The 18,244-nt window shown below is 35.1% G+C and overlaps 1 protein-coding gene and 1 long non-coding RNA gene across 3 annotated transcripts in view; both read right to left on the bottom strand.

Annotated features, from left to right (window-relative positions):
• Positions 1-2,225: 2,225 nt before the first annotated feature.
• LOC126745323 (glutamate dehydrogenase, mitochondrial-like) overlaps positions 2,226-18,244 on the bottom strand; it is a 72,921-nt gene continuing 56,902 nt past the window's right edge. Inside the window, exons 6-8 of the mRNA XM_050453094.1 lie at positions 4,524-4,757; positions 4,243-4,428; positions 2,226-2,518 (exon numbers count right to left, since the gene is read on the bottom strand). Of these exons, the coding sequence (XP_050309051.1) occupies positions 2,340-2,518; positions 4,243-4,428; positions 4,524-4,757 (599 nt within the window). The 3' untranslated portion in view covers positions 2,226-2,339. The remainder of the gene's footprint in view (positions 2,519-4,242; positions 4,429-4,523; positions 4,758-18,244) is intronic.
• LOC126745330 (uncharacterized) lies at positions 11,087-18,235 on the bottom strand. 2 transcript variants are annotated; one of them, XR_007663508.1, is made up of 4 exons: positions 18,016-18,235; positions 17,438-17,951; positions 17,149-17,375; positions 11,087-11,577 (listed from the first exon to the last, which is right to left on the bottom strand). It is a non-coding gene; the product is annotated as an uncharacterized LOC126745330 (long non-coding RNA). The 2 variants fall into 2 exon arrangements; XR_007663507.1 differs by having other exon boundaries at positions 17,438-18,235.

The raw sequence follows: 18,244 nt of genomic DNA, 5'->3' as shown, positions 1-18,244 counted from the left end.
GGCATTATGTGGGAAACAGTTTTAGAGTAGTATCTGAAATGTTTTCAGTTTATTTCCCCACCAAGCCCATTCCGTCCATTTCAACTATTAAACGTGTTGTCAATGAGTCCAAAGGTACCGTGATAAATAATTGTAAATGTTCAATTCAGGATATCGAAAATAGAGCCGAAGAAAGAGAGAACAGAGATCTTAATATTCTACTGAGTGTGGAGGAAAGCAAGATGGTTGGTACGAGGGTTCTTGGGCAAGAGGTAAATAAACAACATACAACGGTATTGCGCACTTAAAAAAAACACAAATATTATTCGTATAATTCGAAAAACATCAAGAGTTGCAGGAAGGAGATGAAGAGCGAAGAATGGCATTTTGTTTTGAAATGATGGAAAGAGCAAATAATGATAGGAATTTTTTTTTAAATATTTGTTTTACCGATGAATGTACCTTCAACAATGAACCAAATGTTGAGAATAGCCAGTATTGGAGCCAAGAAAATGAACATCGCTTTGTTCATACTCGGACACAATATCCCCAAAAAACAAATGTATTCGTGGTAATTATCGGACACCATATCATTGGACCCTTTTTTATGGACTATAACCTAACAGCTGAACAGCTATTTGAACTTATTTCAAAATCAAATTGGACCCGCCTTGGAAGAAGTTGTTCAGGAAGATCAAATGATCTGGTACCAAATGGATGGTTGCCCGGCCCATAATGCCCGTATGGTTAGAGAGTGCTTGGAAAATGCTTTTAACGGCAATATTATTGGTCCACGGTACCGGATACTTTGGCCAGCCAGGTCACCTGATCTTTCACCGAATGACTTTTTGTGGGGTCATTTAAAACGTGTCATTTATAAAAGTGTAAAATTTGAGAATCTAAACCAGTTACAAAACGCTATTTCGTTATAATGTAATAAAATTTCCCAATATCAACTTAGTAACGTTAGAAATGAATTTTATGATCGGTTAGGATATTGTTTAGCTGTTAATGGTGGGTTGTTTGAACATTTGATGTTTTTATATAATTCTCTATTATTTTTGCACTCCCCCAATATAGGTAATAGCTGTCCGCAATTATTTAAATGAGAACTATCCTGGTCGCTGGATTGGACTGAGAGGCTCTGTTTGCTGGGCCGTGCGGTTGTCTGACCTCTGGATTTTTTCTGTGGGGTCACCTAAAGAGTAAAATCTAGGCTACCCAACCAGCTTCAATAGAAGAATTGCGCGAAAGGATTACATTTGAATGCCAACAGATTACATTTGGATGCCAACAGAACTCCTGATATGCTACGAAATGTGCGACGTCGATTTGAACAAAATCTGTATTATTGAATGGAAATTACGGTGGCTATTTTCAGCATTTGTTGGACTAGTGTTTATGTATGATTGTTATTAATTAATTGTTTGACAAAGAGTTGCCATTATTTTCTAAAAAACTGCATTAAATTTTAAAATAGTCAATAGTTTGAGAACCGCTAAAGTAAAGTCCTTTAAACTAGGTATATAAAGAGAATCAAAAGACCTTTCAAAAGAAGCTATAACTCGACCAACTATTCCATTTATAACAAATTTAAAGGATAGTAATACATTTTTGAGGATAGTTCCACTCTAGCTAAGGACTGACAGATGGGGGTGGTATTATACTCTGAAAATGTTTCCTCCTGGTAATCTAAATTGACGTGTCCGAGCGTTTGTTGAGCTCGACATGGCCGCCGTTTCGGTTAGACCCCCTGTAATATATACAGTGTATCCTAAAATGTATGTCTAAATTCATTTAAAATTCAGGGGTGTGTTCGAAAACGCTCGGACCCGTCGATTTTTATTTCAAGTTGCGCATTTTTGTACGTGAAGTTTGTATATACAGGGTTGCTCAAAAATAAATTACGACCATCAACTTCATTTTTTCAAATGAAAGCACCTTTTTTTATTTCATCTTTGAATTTCGCGTGGAATTTTACGTATGTTTCATGCATCATGTCCTATACCTAAAGTCAACAGTTATCGAAAAAAAGACGACCAAACATTATTATTGAAGTTCACCTTACATGCTCGTTGCCAAATGCTCACCTTCCCGATAAAGCGCGTTAAATCCATTTCAGGCAAAGTCACGTGCTGATGATTGCTCTTAAGTGTTGCACTCTCCTTAGATGTTGGGGATTCAGGAAAACCCTACCCCTCCAACCGCCACTGCACGATTTAAATTAACTTATACTAAAAATGTCGTTATGAAACAAACACTTTATTATACAATAAATTTTATTGTATAACTTCATTACACTAGGAATTTGAACGTAATATGCAGACTACCATGTCACCATATGGAAATATGGTGAATGTCTAATATGGAAATCCTGCTGTTGCACATGTATCAAATATCCTCATGAGGGCCATAACGTAAGCAGCTAGTCGAAAATCAGTTCCCAGGTCCATATCCGCAGCTGTAGATTGGATGCCTTTAGCCGTCCTTTCAACTGAATATGCTAATCCAGAATGCACAATATCCTTTTCCGAGGCCCCTAAAATAATATAGATATTATAATCAATTATATTATCATAATAGTTACAATTATATTAGTTGTTACGTCAAGTATATAATTTTTAACGCCTGATCTACTGACACCCAAGACGCTCTTTAGTAAATTAGCAATTTTTTTCTATAATAAATTCACAGAAATTATCTTATTATCATTTTTTATTTATAATACGTAATATAAATACGATTGTTTTACCCTTGGAAGGATAAAGGCATAATTTTTTTCACAAACGTGCTATCAATTTTGCAATGACAATTGGGCGTTCAACAATACAGAACAGCTGATCCTGCACGCTTCCACGTGCGAATTTCGCATGTAAAATTGGTAAAGTCGAAAACATTTGAAACAACAGCAATATCCGCATGACTAACTTTAGTTGATCTGTGATCGTATATCAAATTGAAAACAAGAATAAACGTACTAACAATAATTTACCTCCCAAAATTGGTTGCGGTAGCTAAAGTAGTTCCGGAGCTATTAAAAAGAAACTAGTTTTTAAAGGTTATTTTCAAAGAGCTTTAGCTCCCTGAGGAAGCTTTTCCGGACCCATGTTTATATGAACTTTTTTTTTTGACGTTTTCTATTTGCCCTAGAAGTTTGTATTATGATCAGCGGAACACCCTGTATATTCGGCGCCATTTTAACTTAATTAATTATTTAGTTGGCATTTACCTACATGGACTTTAAATCCAGTAGAAAAATCAGTGCGTTAAAGAATTAATTTTCTAAATGAGCGATTACGGTTAGGATTAAATACTGTCATTAAATTTTTGTTTTTAGTTTAAGATATACAAATAAAATTTTGACAAATCTAAGAGAGAAACACTTAGAATGCACACTCAAGACCCGAGTTGACCAGACCGGTATACTACAAACTAAACTATTACATGGGTATTATGTATAGTGATTTTTAATGTCTAGAAAATTTTCTATGAAATTTGGCCAAAAAAATGCCCATTATACCAAAACTTTTGAAATATTTAACTTAAAATGACGTTTTTTTCTAATTTATCCTCAGGTTATTTTTTAAATGCTCTGAATAAAGTGTTAAAATATTCCAAGTGGTTCTAAAGTTACACCCAAAAATGTCCATCAAGGCATAAAAAATCATGATGTTTCGCTACGAGTTATCCGTTAAGACAATTCCAATTATTTTTTAAAATATTGTCATTAATAGTGAACATCCCCAGGAATTTTTTATAATATTGTTAAAAAATTTTGAAAATACTAAAAATGGTTCCAAAGTTATACCCAAAAATGTCCATTAAATCATAAACATCATGATGTTTCATAAACTTCTAATTTGTTGGCTCCTGGACCTTGCTTGACAAAATTGCCTCTTGCTCAAAAAGTGTTTGGCATACAAGAAATGTTTTGGTATGAAATAATTTAAAAAGAAATTGTTTTTCTTTGACTGTAACCCTTTTAAGAACATTCAAATTATTTCTTAAAATATTATCATTAATAGTTAACATTTAATCTAAAATTTAGCAAAAAAAATGCCCAATCCAAAACAACCATAACTTTAAATTAAAACGGAAATAAATATATAGCGGTCAATCATATTCAATCAATTCCTGTATCTACTTATTTTTGAGCTCGGCTTTGCAAAGATTATTACGATATATACGATTAAAAAAATTATAAATCTATTCTTGTGATTAAAAAAAAATTGTGAGGACCCAGAATGCACATTCCAAATTTACCTGCTATCCTTTTGTAAAATTCTGGAGTGGGTTTTATGGGAATCTCTTTACATAATGCCTCCTCAAGTGACTTTTGCACAGAGTTCAAAAGATGGTAATTTGCATCCTTTTCGTACTTAAATGTTAACCGTCCAAAGGAGACATGGTTGATATTCTTAAGCCATTCGAAGTAGGAGACTGTTACACCTATGCAGAAAAATATGTAAATCAACAATCGAATAAACCAACGTTTTAAATAGTTATTTATTTATCATCCACAACGGCACTTCTTAGATACTTACCTCCAGAATTGCCCAGAATATCAGGAACTATAATAACCTTCCGTTCCCTTAACTTTCTATCGGCCGCTGGCGTAATGGGCCCATTAGCACCTTCAACTATCAGCTTGGCTTTGATTTTATCAACGTTGTCTTTTGTAATTACTTTTTCCTTTGCTCCAGGTACCAAAATGTCACATGGCTTGTCAAAAAGATCACCATCTATCGTTTGAGCGCCTGGAAAGCCTTTAATGCTACCTAAAATTTTAAATTATTTTACTGATTACTGATTTATTTGGTCATTTGTTACTATATATACAATAGAATAAGACAAGTCAGGAGAAAGAAACTGCTAATCCTGACTAACTTATTTAAAAGAGCAAAACTATTATAAAAAAACGTAATTACACACATATAAAAAACTTAACGACACTATAATAACCACATAAGTACTAACAAATAGTACAAAGTACAGACACAGGAATGACTTTGAGCATGTTGCTATCATAGACGACAGAACTTGTAATAAGCCGTTTTAGTCTATTTTTAAATATATTGAAGTTATCTATTCGTTTTAACTAAACGTAATTCGTTTGCCAAGGGTGAATTCATCGATGGGAGAAATTTCGTTTCCCCAACGAATTATAAATAAAATTCTTACAAGCGTAGGCACCAACAAAGCTTCTGGATCCGATGGAATTCCAACCCTAATACTAAAACGTTGTGCAGACGAATTGACTCCTCCCTTATGTAGACTGTTCACGGCATCGTATAAGCAGGGCCAATTTCCAACAAGCTGGAAAACTGCTCGAGTGCAAGCTGTACCCAAAAAGGGTAAGAAGACGATGCCCTTCAATTACCGCCCGATTGCACTAGTTCCAGTAATATCGAAGATTATGGAGAAAGCAGTCAACCAACAACTGTTAAGATATCTGGAATCATCTGGACTAATCAGCGATCATCAATACGGCTTCCGAAAGCTTAGATCCATCGGCGATCTTCTGGCCTACGTCACACACTTATGGACGGAGGCCATGGAGAAGCACGGCGAGTCCCGCTCAGTAGCTCTTGACATTTCCAAGGCATTTGACAGAGTGTGGCATGAGGGACTACTAACCAAGCTCTCCTCAATCGGCATACAAAACTCATTATTGAATTGGATCAAAAGTTTTCTTGAACAACGAACAATCCAAGTAGCCGTCGACGGATACCTCTCCGACAAATTTAACATTAACGCTGGAGTCCCTCAAGGATGCATTCTATCCCCCACCCTTTTCTTGGTATATATCAACGATTTGCTAGGAACCACTATCAATCCAATCTACAGCTTTGCGGACGATAGCACACTTATTTCCATATTTAAGTCCGCCAAACCAACGACAACCGCAAGTTCTCAGAATCTTAGGCAGCAACAAGTAGCTTCAACCAACAACGATATTAGAGCAATCTTGGAGTGGGGCGATAACAATTTGGTCAACTTTAACGCTAAAAAAACGCAAGCTGCAGTATTTACGATGAAGACTAACCTTGGTGGCTCAAATACGCCCTTCCCTCGAGTATTGCTCGCATGTCTGGAGCTCTGCACCCAAGCATAGTTTAAACCTGCTGGATTCTATACAGAAGAGAGCTATTCGTCTTATCGACAAACCAGAACTGACAAAGAGTCTGGATAGTCTGGAGCACAGGAGAAAGGTGGCTGATCTCTGTTTATTCTACCGTTATTATCACGGTAAGTGCTCCTCTGAGCTGGCAGGCCTGATTCCACCCAGGGCTGTTTCGGCAAGAAGGACGCGTCTAGCAGTTGCGGCTCATCAACATCGAGTCTACCTGCCTACCCCAAAAACGTCGCTGTATTGGGACTCATTCATCTGGAGAACATCTTCTTTGTGGAACGAGCTTCCACCTCACATATTTCCCGACGCATACAACCTACAGCGATTCAAGATAAATGCCCACAAATATCTTCGCGCAAACACCACTTCAAGAGTGACATAGGACTTTCCTCTTTTGCTTGTTTACCATAAAAAAAGGCAGTCGATTAAATAAGCTAATTCCTTCATAAAAGTGGTTCTTTTTAAAATAAACGTAGTTAAATTTTGGTAGATAAAGAGCATCCTTACATCTAACATTTTATTTATTAAAATCACTTACTTTGGAGAAATGTTCTTGATTTTTAATATGTACAACAATAATTTAAATATATAAATTCCAGGCATTGTTAAAATATTATATCTTTTAATGTCTCACGGCAGCTCTCATTATATTTCAAAGCAAAAATCAGTCTCATAAATCTTTTCTGGAATACAAATACCCTTTGTGCCTCTAATCTATTACCCCAAACAGTAACATGTGAGGTCAAGAGAGGGTACGCTATCCCATAGTACACACTCAATAGACCCTTCATTCCTAGATGCCCTTTAAGGGTAAACAATGAAAAATACAGTCTTGATAGTCTGCTGCATATCTCGTCAATTTGAGAAAAAAAAGATAGGTGTTGGTCTATTATGCATCCCAGAAACTTAACTGACGATTCGCAGACAATTGAAACAGTATTCAAATTTACAGAAAAACTTTGAGCTTCCAACACATTCTTTCAGAGACTTATGCATTTAGTTTTTTCCAAATTTATTATAAAGTGATTTCCCTCACACCAACCGTTAAACTTTTTTATAATAGAGCAGGTTTTGAATTCGATTTCCTCCATACTTTCTCCTGTAACTACAATAGGTATACAGGGTGTCCCAGCGAAAACGAAACAGAGCTTTTTTTCGGTATGAAAAAACATTTTTTTTTCAAAAATCTCGGACACGTCGATTTTATTTTTGAGGGGGACAACTTTTCCTTACCAAAGCACCCTCATACCAGCAACCCCCTTCGAGGGGGTGGAATCACCCCTAAAATCCTAAATGGAAAGAGGGGTCGTATGATCCTTATTTTAAAGGTCTTTTAATTCTGAATATAACTGCCAAATTTGAAGTGGCTAAAATTATTTCTCTGGATAAAACAGCTTGTCAAAATTGCGGAAACAGCGAAAATGAAAAAGGTATTATGAACTCTTTTTTGGATAATATTTTTAAAAGAACAAGGAAATTCTGTTTTCGAAGGGGTCACTTATTAATTAAGAGGCCACCTAATACCTGGAATCCTTTACGAGGGGTTGAAAGCACCCCTTAAATCTTAAACAGAAAGAGGGATCGTGTTATACCTTATGTTGAAAGCATTTTCACTTTAAAATTAAATCGTGACTTCTGAGTGACTGATGGATTTCTTCTGGATATGAAAGCCAAATAAAATTCTGGAAAAAATGCTTTAAATAAACCTTTATGCCTGAAACCCTTTCTTACAATTTTTTTTATTGGATCATTAAAACATGATTAAAAATTTATTAGTATTGTTAATATTATTGTTATTATACCTTATCAGCATATCATAAATAAAAACAAAATACCAAATAAAATGCAAACACAAGTATCTGAAGAATTTATTTAGCTTGCTAAATATCATTGGTACTTTTTTCATAAAGCAGCATTCATTTAAATAGTTTTAAATTATTACCCAGTCTTTTACGTGTTGAAACACTGTTAGCAATGGTTTATTCTACTGCAGAGAGGGTTGAGATGATAGAGTTTTTCTTTCGGCATAACAATTGTGCCAATAGAACGGTACAAGAATTTAATGACCTTCATCCAGAAAAACGAGTCAACAGAAAATACGTTCTAGAAATAGTTGCTAAATTTAGGGAATCTGGCAGTGTCTTAAATAAAAAGCGTGAGGTTCAAAATGCTGTTGTTGTCAACGAAGCAATGCAAATAACTGTCCTAGGTCAACTTCCTGCCGAGCCAGGAATAAGTGTCAGAAAATTGGCGACGAGTACAGGAGTAAGCAAAAGTAGTGTTCATAGGATACTTAAGCATAATAAATTCCATGCTTACAAAATTCATCTGGTGCAAGAACTGAATGAGGACGATTTTGACAGACGAGTGCAATTTTGTGAATCGCTTAGTGATAACTGTTAATCCGCGTCTTATTTACAACATTTGCTTTTCAGATGAATGTACTTTTTTTCTTAATGGCAACGTAAATCGTCATAACTGCCGCTACTGGTCAAATGCAAATTCGGGCCGGTTTCGTGAAGTTCATACCAAGTTCCCTGAGAAGTTAACTGTTTGGGCGGGAATCTTGGGCGGCTCCATTGTAGGTCCGTTTTTTCTGCCCGGAAATTTGAATGGAGAAATGTACCGAGATCTCTTGGAAAATGCCGTATATCCAAGAATAGTAGAAATAATGGAAGGCGGAAATCATTCTGATGATGATCAAGTCGTTTTCCAACAGGACGGAACGCCTCCACATTATGCTGCTGGTGTGAGGCAATATCTTGATGAGATATTTCCTGATCGTTGGATTGGAAGGAGAGGGATTTTTATGGAATGGCCAGCTAGGTCACCCGATTTAACCCCATTAGATTTTTTTTATGGGGGTATTTAAAAACAAAAGTTTACGCTACCCAACCAGACACCCTAGAAGACTTACGCCAGAGAATTATAAATGAGTGTCAGATGATAACACCTGAAGTTCTACAAAACGTCAGGCATCGTTTTGAGCAAAACCTGTATTCCTGCATGGAAGTAGGCGGGGCACAATTTGAACATTTAATAAATTGACGTAATTTAAATAAACTTGTTTTATTTAAAAGACACAAAAGGAAAAGGGTAGGTATTTCTTATCTCTCCACTTTTACTGGTAGTAAAGATTGTATTTCTTGCTATTTTTATATCCACAAGATATCCATCAGTCACTCAGAAGTCACCATTTAAATTCAGGTAAAAAGGCCTTCAAAATAAGGAATGACACGACCCCTTTTTCTATTTAAGATTTAAGGGGTGCTTTCAACCCCTCGTAAAGGGTTCCAGGTATTAGGGTGGACTCTTAATTAATAAGTGACCCCTTTGAAATTAGGACTTCCTTATTCTTTTAAAAATATTATCCAAAACGGAGTTCAAAATACCTTTTTCATTTTCGCTGTTTCTACAATTTTGACAAGCTGTAATATCCGGATAAAAAATTTTCGCCACTTCAAATTTGGCAGTTATATTCAGAATTAAAAGACCTTTAAAATAAGGTATCACACGACCCTTTTTTCTATTTAAGATTTTAGGGGTGATCCCCCCCCTCGGATAGGGTTACTGGTATGAGGGTGCCTTGGTAAGGAAAAGTTGTCCCCCTTGAAAATAAAATCGACGTGTTCGAGATTTTTGTAAAAAAAATTTTTTTCATACCAAAAATACCTCTGTTTCGTTTTCGCTGGGACACCCTGTATAGTACTATCGTGTGCGTACATGAACAATTTAATATCGTCAATGAATTCTGAGAGATCGTTAACATGTAATGGGAAAAGCAATGGCCCCAAAATGTCGCCCTGTGGAGTTCCAAGTTCGCAGTTATACTGACTTGAGAAATCATCACCCACTTTTGCAACTAAACATCTGTCGGTCATATATGATATAACCCAATTCAATACTCTACCTCGCACATCTATTCTCTTTAATTTATGCTTAATAAAAATCGGATCAATCGTTTCAAAAGCTCGAGATGGGTCAAACAGAAAAGCCACTACATTCAATCTTTTTTCAAAATTATCCCAGACATACTGAATTAATTCAAGAGAAGCTGTTTCAATATGAATGACATATTTAATGACATATTTTTTCGAAAACCATGTTGCGAAGAATGTAGAATATTATGTTTATTAGGAAACCGTACCAATCGATCATACATAAGCTTTTCAAATTTTATTTCAAAATTTATTTTAGTTTTGATAAGCCGACACATGAACCATAATATTGAGGACATTTAATTGTTTTATAAAAATGAGCGGTTTCAAAATTATGGTTGTCCGAGACATTATGCCCATGAAGTCGTCGTCGATATTTAAACCAAACTTACCCCAATAGATGGATTGGCCGACTTGGTCCAATTTTATGGCCTCCCAGGTCTCCAGACCTAAACCCCCTCGATTTTTTTACTAGGGTTGCATAAAAGAAATGGCTTATGCAAGAACAGTAAATAATATTGCCGAATTACGGCAGCAAATAAATGAGGCAGCCCAAGATTTTAACGCTGCGAGGAATGCAAGATGGATTAAACGGTCATTTATTAAAAGATGCCACGCCTGCATTCGCGTTGGTGGTAGACAGTTGGAACATATTATTTGATTTTTTAAATTTTTTCTAACTTTGTAGCGTTTTTTTAATTTTGCCCAGCTTAAATTCATAAAAAAAATCTACAGTTCTTTTTTATTTATTTATTTTTTTTGGTTTTGATTTATTCAGTTATTCAAATTTATTAGCTGAGTAAAATTCTTAAACATATTGAGATCTTATTCTCCTTATTCAGGTTTATTATGAATTATTAAGAGTTATTGGCAACAACGTTTTGACTTTCCTACGCTAAACGTATTTAAAAATATTTCAACTAAAGCTTTCCCCATACCTTCACCATTTTGAGGATTTGTGAGTATGATGGGTTGCATACATTTAAAAATCTTTAAGAGTGATTTCGCCAGTTAATGAATAAATAAATTAATCGGGTCGGCTTATTCAAGAGTATTTATTGATTAAAGATTCATATACATTTGAATTAAAAAACTTAGTCGTATTTATTTAAGATTATTGACACTTAATTCAATTATTTATTTCCGCTCCCGTATTTCGTATGCTGATAGCTTACAGACGGACCCATTACTTGAGACACTCCCGTTTGCTTAGCAGTTAACCTTCATCGTGGAATTCAACATTGGTTACCACTGAGTGTTGGTGTAATTGCCTCTTGATTAATAAAACAGATTTCAGTGATTTTCGAGAGGATTTTCCATCATGATTTCGAGTCTCAAGTGTGGTTTTCCATTGTTTTTGTTTGTGTCACAATACTATTCGAAGTGGCCTGGTATAGTGAATTTTAGTGAAATGCATTGGCAATAAGGTGCTAATCGTTGTCCAAACGTCTTTGATTAAATTGTCCAAGGATGAAACCTATTTGAATCTCGACCGAAGATCTGAGAGGTCGTTCGTTATTCGTTACCCTAAAAAGTAAAACTCAATTGCAGTTTGAAGTTTCCTTTGGAATTTGTTACTAACTAAAAGACTACAATTCAGTGCTTACTTACTTTTCTAAGTATCTCCCTCTTTTTGGTATAATTTTTAAGAGTACCGATAACGCGAAATTGTGTTTTCTGCAGTCATGTAAGTACCAGATGGTCTTAATTCAAAAAAAACCATTTTAAGCATTAGGTTCCTTTCCTTATAGATTCATAATGATTTTGTTTGCTGGCTAAATGGTTTGCCTAGAAGCTCTGCTGTTTTTCTGCCACTAAAGGAAAATTTCAAAGACCCAGAACTTAAAACTTTTTAGCGCGCTCTTCTAAATGTTCCTAATTTTCTTCACCTTTTATTTTTCTTCGACACTCCCTGTATATATTTCCCCACTGGACTGCCATTGATTTACCCCAAGCCAACTTTCCACAAGTTTCCTGTCTTACAAACCCTTGGAAGCGTATATCGTGATCCACTAGACTATGCACTAAGCACCAACAAGTGCGACCCAAATGCCCATCTGCTGAAGCACCTTACTGAGACCTCGTCTTTAGGCCCAGATATGCAATGACCAGTTATGGAAAGTTAACTTGCCAAGTCCATTCCAATTATTGTATTTTATTTCTTTGTAAATACTTTATTTAGATTTAGTTGCATATTTTATACACAAAAATCCCAAACAATATCTACCAGTTATTTAAATTCAATTAAGTACCAAGCAACTTAACTTTGAACATATTTTTAAATTGTATGTAAAACTTTTGGGCTTAACCAACACCTTTACCTTCAATTTATCCTGAGAAATCTATTATGATAACACTATTATTTTATCCCTGCACAGAGAATCCGTAAATTTTTGCTAAGTGTATGAAAGGTAAACCATGACTTGATTATCATCACAATTTATATTTATAAATGTTTTCTTACAGCTTTAAACCCATCGATCCTTGATACTAGTAATCCATTGTTTGTAAATTTCAGTTTTTAAATTGCAATTCTTTAATGACTCATTGGTAGCTTATTTCACCTTCTGATTTAGCCTTTAATTTATCTTAATGTGCCCACTGTGTCACATTTGTCAATTTTTAATTGTAACTATGTACAATAATATTATTAAATACATATTGTTTGGAAATTTGAGCAGTTTCAACACAGACTATAACTTTTTGACAAAGTAAAAAGCATACTTAATTAAGTTTTCTTAATTAAGGATTAAAATCTCTTATTATTATAAACCTTTAAATTAATTAAATGGCGCCCTGGTAAGAGGTCAGTAAGTATTTAAAAAAAGGGGGATCATCCACCCACTACCCTGCCCACCTGGACTAGAAAGCTGCCGTGCTTATGTGTGAGGAGAAAATTTTCTATAAGTTAAATAATAGTATATTGTATACCTAGTAGGAAAAGCTTAACATTCCCGGGGGATCGTAAAAATTGCCAGTCGAGGCGCAAGCCGAGACTGGCAATACGGAGTCCGGGAATGTGGCTTTTCCTACGAGGTCTACATACTATTTTTCCGAAAAGCGGGAATCATTAAAATTACGGTAAATTATTACTAATCATGTTAAAAATTTCAAATCAATATTATTATTTTTCCCTTAAGTAAAAGAAGCCACGAAACATTGTTTCGTAACTACGGAAACGAAGTACATAATTTTAAATTGTCAAACTTGACGAGTGAAAAGTTTATTTGTGGCGTCTTTCCAAAGTGTTGATTTGTTAACGTTTTAAAAAGTCAAAGTAACGTGTAAAATGATGAGTGATGATGACTGTTCCATTTCTGGAACCCCCCCAGAACTCACGGAGGCAGTGAATGCTGCATCATTGGAATTGTTACCAGTAAAATCTAGAAATAAGTATAACTATGCATACAACCACTTCATGGACTAGCGTACGAATAAAAATGTAACTTCTTTCTCGGAAAATGTTGTAATGGGATACTTCTTAGAGCTTGGTTTCAAGATGAAATCTTCGACTTGATGGGCCAATTATTCAATGCTGAAGGCAACCCTTGCAATTAGACATGATGTGGATGGCATTTCTGAAACGGCAAGCACATGCCTATAAGCCAAAAAAATCCAAGATTTTAACTAAAGAAGAAATAAACAAATTTATTGAGGAAGCTCCAGATAAGGAATATTTAATGATTAAGGTAACTTACAAAACTTCAAATTATATTTGGATTCTTTACATGCTTATTTATTGTTGTAGGTAGCTGTAATATTTGGAATTTGCGGAGCTTGCAAAATGGACGAGCTGATTAAAATGACTGTACAAGATATACAAGACCTTCTATCTAAACTTTTAGTTACCATACCGGATTCAAAAACCAATACATCAAAATCATTTATAGTAAACGAAATGTACTTAAATCTATACCGCAAGTATATCTCTTTAAGACCAAGAGACATGAATACCACTCGGTTTTTTTTAAGTACCAAAATGAAAAAGGTTGTAGACAATTCACCAATTTAGAAACATGCCTAAAATAGTGGCCAATTATTTGAATTTGCCAAATTTGAAAGAATATACCGGTCACTGTTTTCGTCGGTCTTCTGCCATAATGCTTGTTGATTCTGGTGGAGATATTACTAGTTTAAAGAGACTGGGTGGATGGAAATCAACAAACGTCGCTGAAGGATATATAGAAGAGTCTCTTACTAATAAGAAAGAAGTGGCAAATAAAGTTTTCACAGCAGAAAAAAATCAAGAAAGTAAATCTAATATTTCTAATACTGCAGTAACGCCCAATATTAGTTATTGTCATACAAATAAAATTATTAGTTTCGAAAATATTCAACAAAATAATGCTATTAGTTCCCAAGTTCTTCCAGTTTTCAATACTTGTACTAATTGTCAAATAACAGTAAATATAACAAATAATAAGTAATCATTTTAAAATATAATGTTAACCTTTAACATTTCCTTACAGTACAGAAATGAATATTTCCCTACTGTTATTTTCGGTTGCCAGGCAACAATCAAGTTGGAGGAAATATTGACTTTTTCTTTCAAATATGTTGTCAAAAATGTTATTATTTCTTATCGATTTTCGAAAAACGTATTTTAAAAGATATTGGGTAATTTTAAGAGTAGATTAAATGAGCCAACTTTATAAGGTATTAGCCAGGTTGCCGTACAATATTTTGGTCCAGTATGAGGGGTCAAAGTTGAGGTATTAAAAATAAAAATAAGTAATTCTTCATTTTAGAATAGATGTCCTTTTAAATGTTTTGGCTTTTTAGTTAAATGTTTGTCTTTGATCAGTAAAATGCTTATTCAGTTTTGCAAAGCTAAAAAAAAATTGTAAAAAATATCTATTTTTAAGGCGTGACAATCGAAAATCTGATCCAAGAGTAAGATTTTGACGACTTCCACTAAAATGCCAATATCTCTAAAACCATCGATTTTTTACTGAGGTCATTTTATGTTTTTCTGGGTGCTTATGAGTTGCTCTATCAGCCTCTTCAGTAATATCTCTGACATTCCGGACACCTTGTATATCTTTCGCACAGCCTTTTCATGAATTTCAAGCAGACGGATGATAAGCGATTAGGGCGATAAGCTTTGGAAGTTCATCCTCCCTGGTTTCAGGAGTAACACAACTTTGACTTCTCTCCATACTTTAGGGGTGTATCTTTACGCGGCAATAACTGTACCAGGCCCCACTGAAATATTGCTGGGTAGATACCGTCAGGTACTGGGGATTTAAAGAAAGAAAATATAGAGAGTGCCTAGTTTATTTTATCCTCATGTATTGTCCGATCGGGAAGTAGCCAATCTGCCTCCGAGGATAAATAAGGTACTTATATCCGATCCTCCATAATTCTGATGGTGGAATCAGGAAAGTATGTAACAAATAGTAGCTCCGTGAGTGTGACAAGTATTTTAATATTATTAATATTGATTATTATTTTTGCAACTTACAAATCGTCTTCTACATATAATTTAAAATTTAATAAAAGTATGCTACAATATTATAGAGCTTTCTGCACTATAGGTCTGACGATCTGGTATTCCCAGCTTTATGACAGAACTAATCCAAGTCATGAGCCGTATTCACTTAGCTACATTTGGAATGGATCTTGGCTAAGGAATCTTCGTCAGAAGATTATATCTTTTCAGAATAACTGTGCTCTGTATGTTGGGGATTATGTGTGTATGCCTTATATAGTTTTCAGTACGATTCCTGATACTAAAATTATGTTTTAGTATCATAATTTTAGTATCAGGAATATATACTTTAATGTTTCCTGGTTTCATGTGCTTTTTGCTTCTTCGGCTAGTGGTAGATATTTTTGCATTTTTTTAGTATCTTTAGTATGTACATTTTTATCATTTGCTACGGCTATGTCTGTAAAGTATGTTCCTTTGGTTTGCTTGTTTATTAATACTATATCTGGCCTAATAGCTCTTAGTGTTTTATCGGTCAGTATCGGTCTGTCATAGTACAGGATATATGTGTGTGTGTCAGTGACTAATTCTGGGTAGTATGTGTAATATGGTTTGTCGATTGTACCTAGCTGTAGTTTGTTCGAGATTATTTTCAGTGTGGATGTCTTTATGTATATTCGGATGTTCTTATACCCAGATGTGATGTGGTCTATTGTCTCTGAGAATAAGTGGCATTTTCTGTAGTTGTCTATTGTTATTATATGGTCTATTATAACGTATCTCCTGTACTTAAAAGTAATAATTACTTGACCCTGTATGGCGATTAGGAATCCTTCTGTATCTGGGTTGATTGAACCATCTATAGCTGAGGTCTATGTTTTCATCATCCTGGTGAGCCATGTTGTAGTGCCTGCCGTGTAGTTCTTTCCTAGACCAGCAAACTTCTTTTTCTATTTCTGTTTGATATGTTATATTCATGTTTAGTATCGCTTAGTTTAGTGGCGTGAATTGTTTGTCTACCGTACATACAGCTTGATGTAGTTGGCTATCTTGCCTTTTGTGAAAATAGTCTTTTGAGTGTTGTATCCTATATTCAGTCTACTATTACAAACGAGTATTTGAGGACTGATTTGCATGTGTCGATTGCTTGGAACATATTTCGAAAGTTGAGTTTTGATTTAAGTATTGTATTTTTGTTCTTTTGCGGTTTTATGGTTGATTCTTGCATTTTGGTTAATACCGACATATTTCTATTTTTTTTTGGACTGTGATGTGTTCTATTATTTTTGCTATTTAAGACAGTTTTTGTTGTGCCTGTGTGCTTTTCTGTTTCTGTTGTTTGATAAGCTGTTAAAATTGTTGTTGTGAGTTTGCGTATATTTGGGTATCATCTATGTAGAATAGATAGTTTATTGAATGGAGTTTATCGACTGAACGTTTGATGGTGAATCCATATTTAATATCGATTAGAGTGTTTGATAATGGCTGGAGGCACAGACATAGCCACAGTACACTAAGGGAATCGCCTTTGATTATTTCTCTGTTATTGTTTATTTCTTCATTTTTTTTAGGTTTTGCGTGTATATTAATTAATGTTTTTTCGTTTCCCAGTTTAAAATTTTTTATTAATATAATTATTATCATAAAAAGTATGTTCAAAACCCCACCTGTCGCTCTACTTGATCGAATTAGAGAAAAAGTCCAATGTTACGAGGATTCGCGGCGTGACCAATGGTTGTGATCTTCCGCCTTCTGCCCTACCCTAAAGACCACCAGGATAGCGTCTATATTACAATGTGCGTATCTGAAACCATGCTGTTGTGGAGACAGGCCACCTGCAGATACGTCAGTATCACACGAAGAAGTTTCTCTAAAACTTTGTCGGCTGCTTGCTCTAAGGTCAGTATGCTTGCATAAGGATCGATAGAAAAATGAATTTCCCAGCACACTCTTTACCTTCAATATTAAGAGCAGGCGAGCTAAAATACCCTATGCGGCGTAATCGTTCCTCTTCACAAAATGCTCTGGGAAGGGGCTAACATTTGCAAATTCCCTAAGTAGGCGCGTTAAATCGCTCAACAGCCTATTGGATGTTGCATCTGGCCTGTTGATCTGGGAACCAATGGCTTCAAACGCCGCTTGCTGAAGTTAGGACGTGTACACTCTAGAACGCGTCTACTGAGAGGGGCTTTCCCGAGTCCAAAGTTGAGGTGCCTTACGAGTCGTGTCTACCTGTGGCACCACAGTGCCGTCGGACTTATCTGAATATGCTGTTATGGGTATTTTTGGGATTATTCCTATTTTCCGGCTCGCGATGAAAAGAGACGCAATTTATCGTCGAAGGATCGATGTTGGCAGAAACCCAGGTACCAAAGAAGAGGGCTATCGCATTTTCGACCGTTGATAATGCGAATGGGATGAGAGCCTATCTCTTCAAAGCGATTAGAGTTTTAGCCACTTCTAAAAACATCTAAGGAATTTCAAAGAAAGGTCATCTGGAACAGCGTCTAGAACTACGTTCAGTATGTACTTACAGCGAAAACTTCTCCTAGTGTCCCATAAAAAACAGAAGACCTATGTGCTTTCATTTTAATATAAGATTTTATTGTATCTTAATGAAAATAAATGTTAATAAATTATATTTTATTCTTATATATACAGAATTTTTGCGGACGATGTGCAAAATTTTAAGGGTACTACTATCTTAAGAGTACCTACGTGTTACTTCTAATAATGTAAGTTAGCCATTTTTTAAGAAACTAC

Source organism: Anthonomus grandis, chromosome 15 (assembly GCF_022605725.1).
Source record: "Anthonomus grandis grandis chromosome 15, icAntGran1.3, whole genome shotgun sequence".
Lineage (NCBI taxonomy): Eukaryota > Metazoa > Arthropoda > Insecta > Coleoptera > Curculionidae > Anthonomus > Anthonomus grandis.
This window is presented reverse-complemented; position numbering and strand designations above follow the sequence as displayed.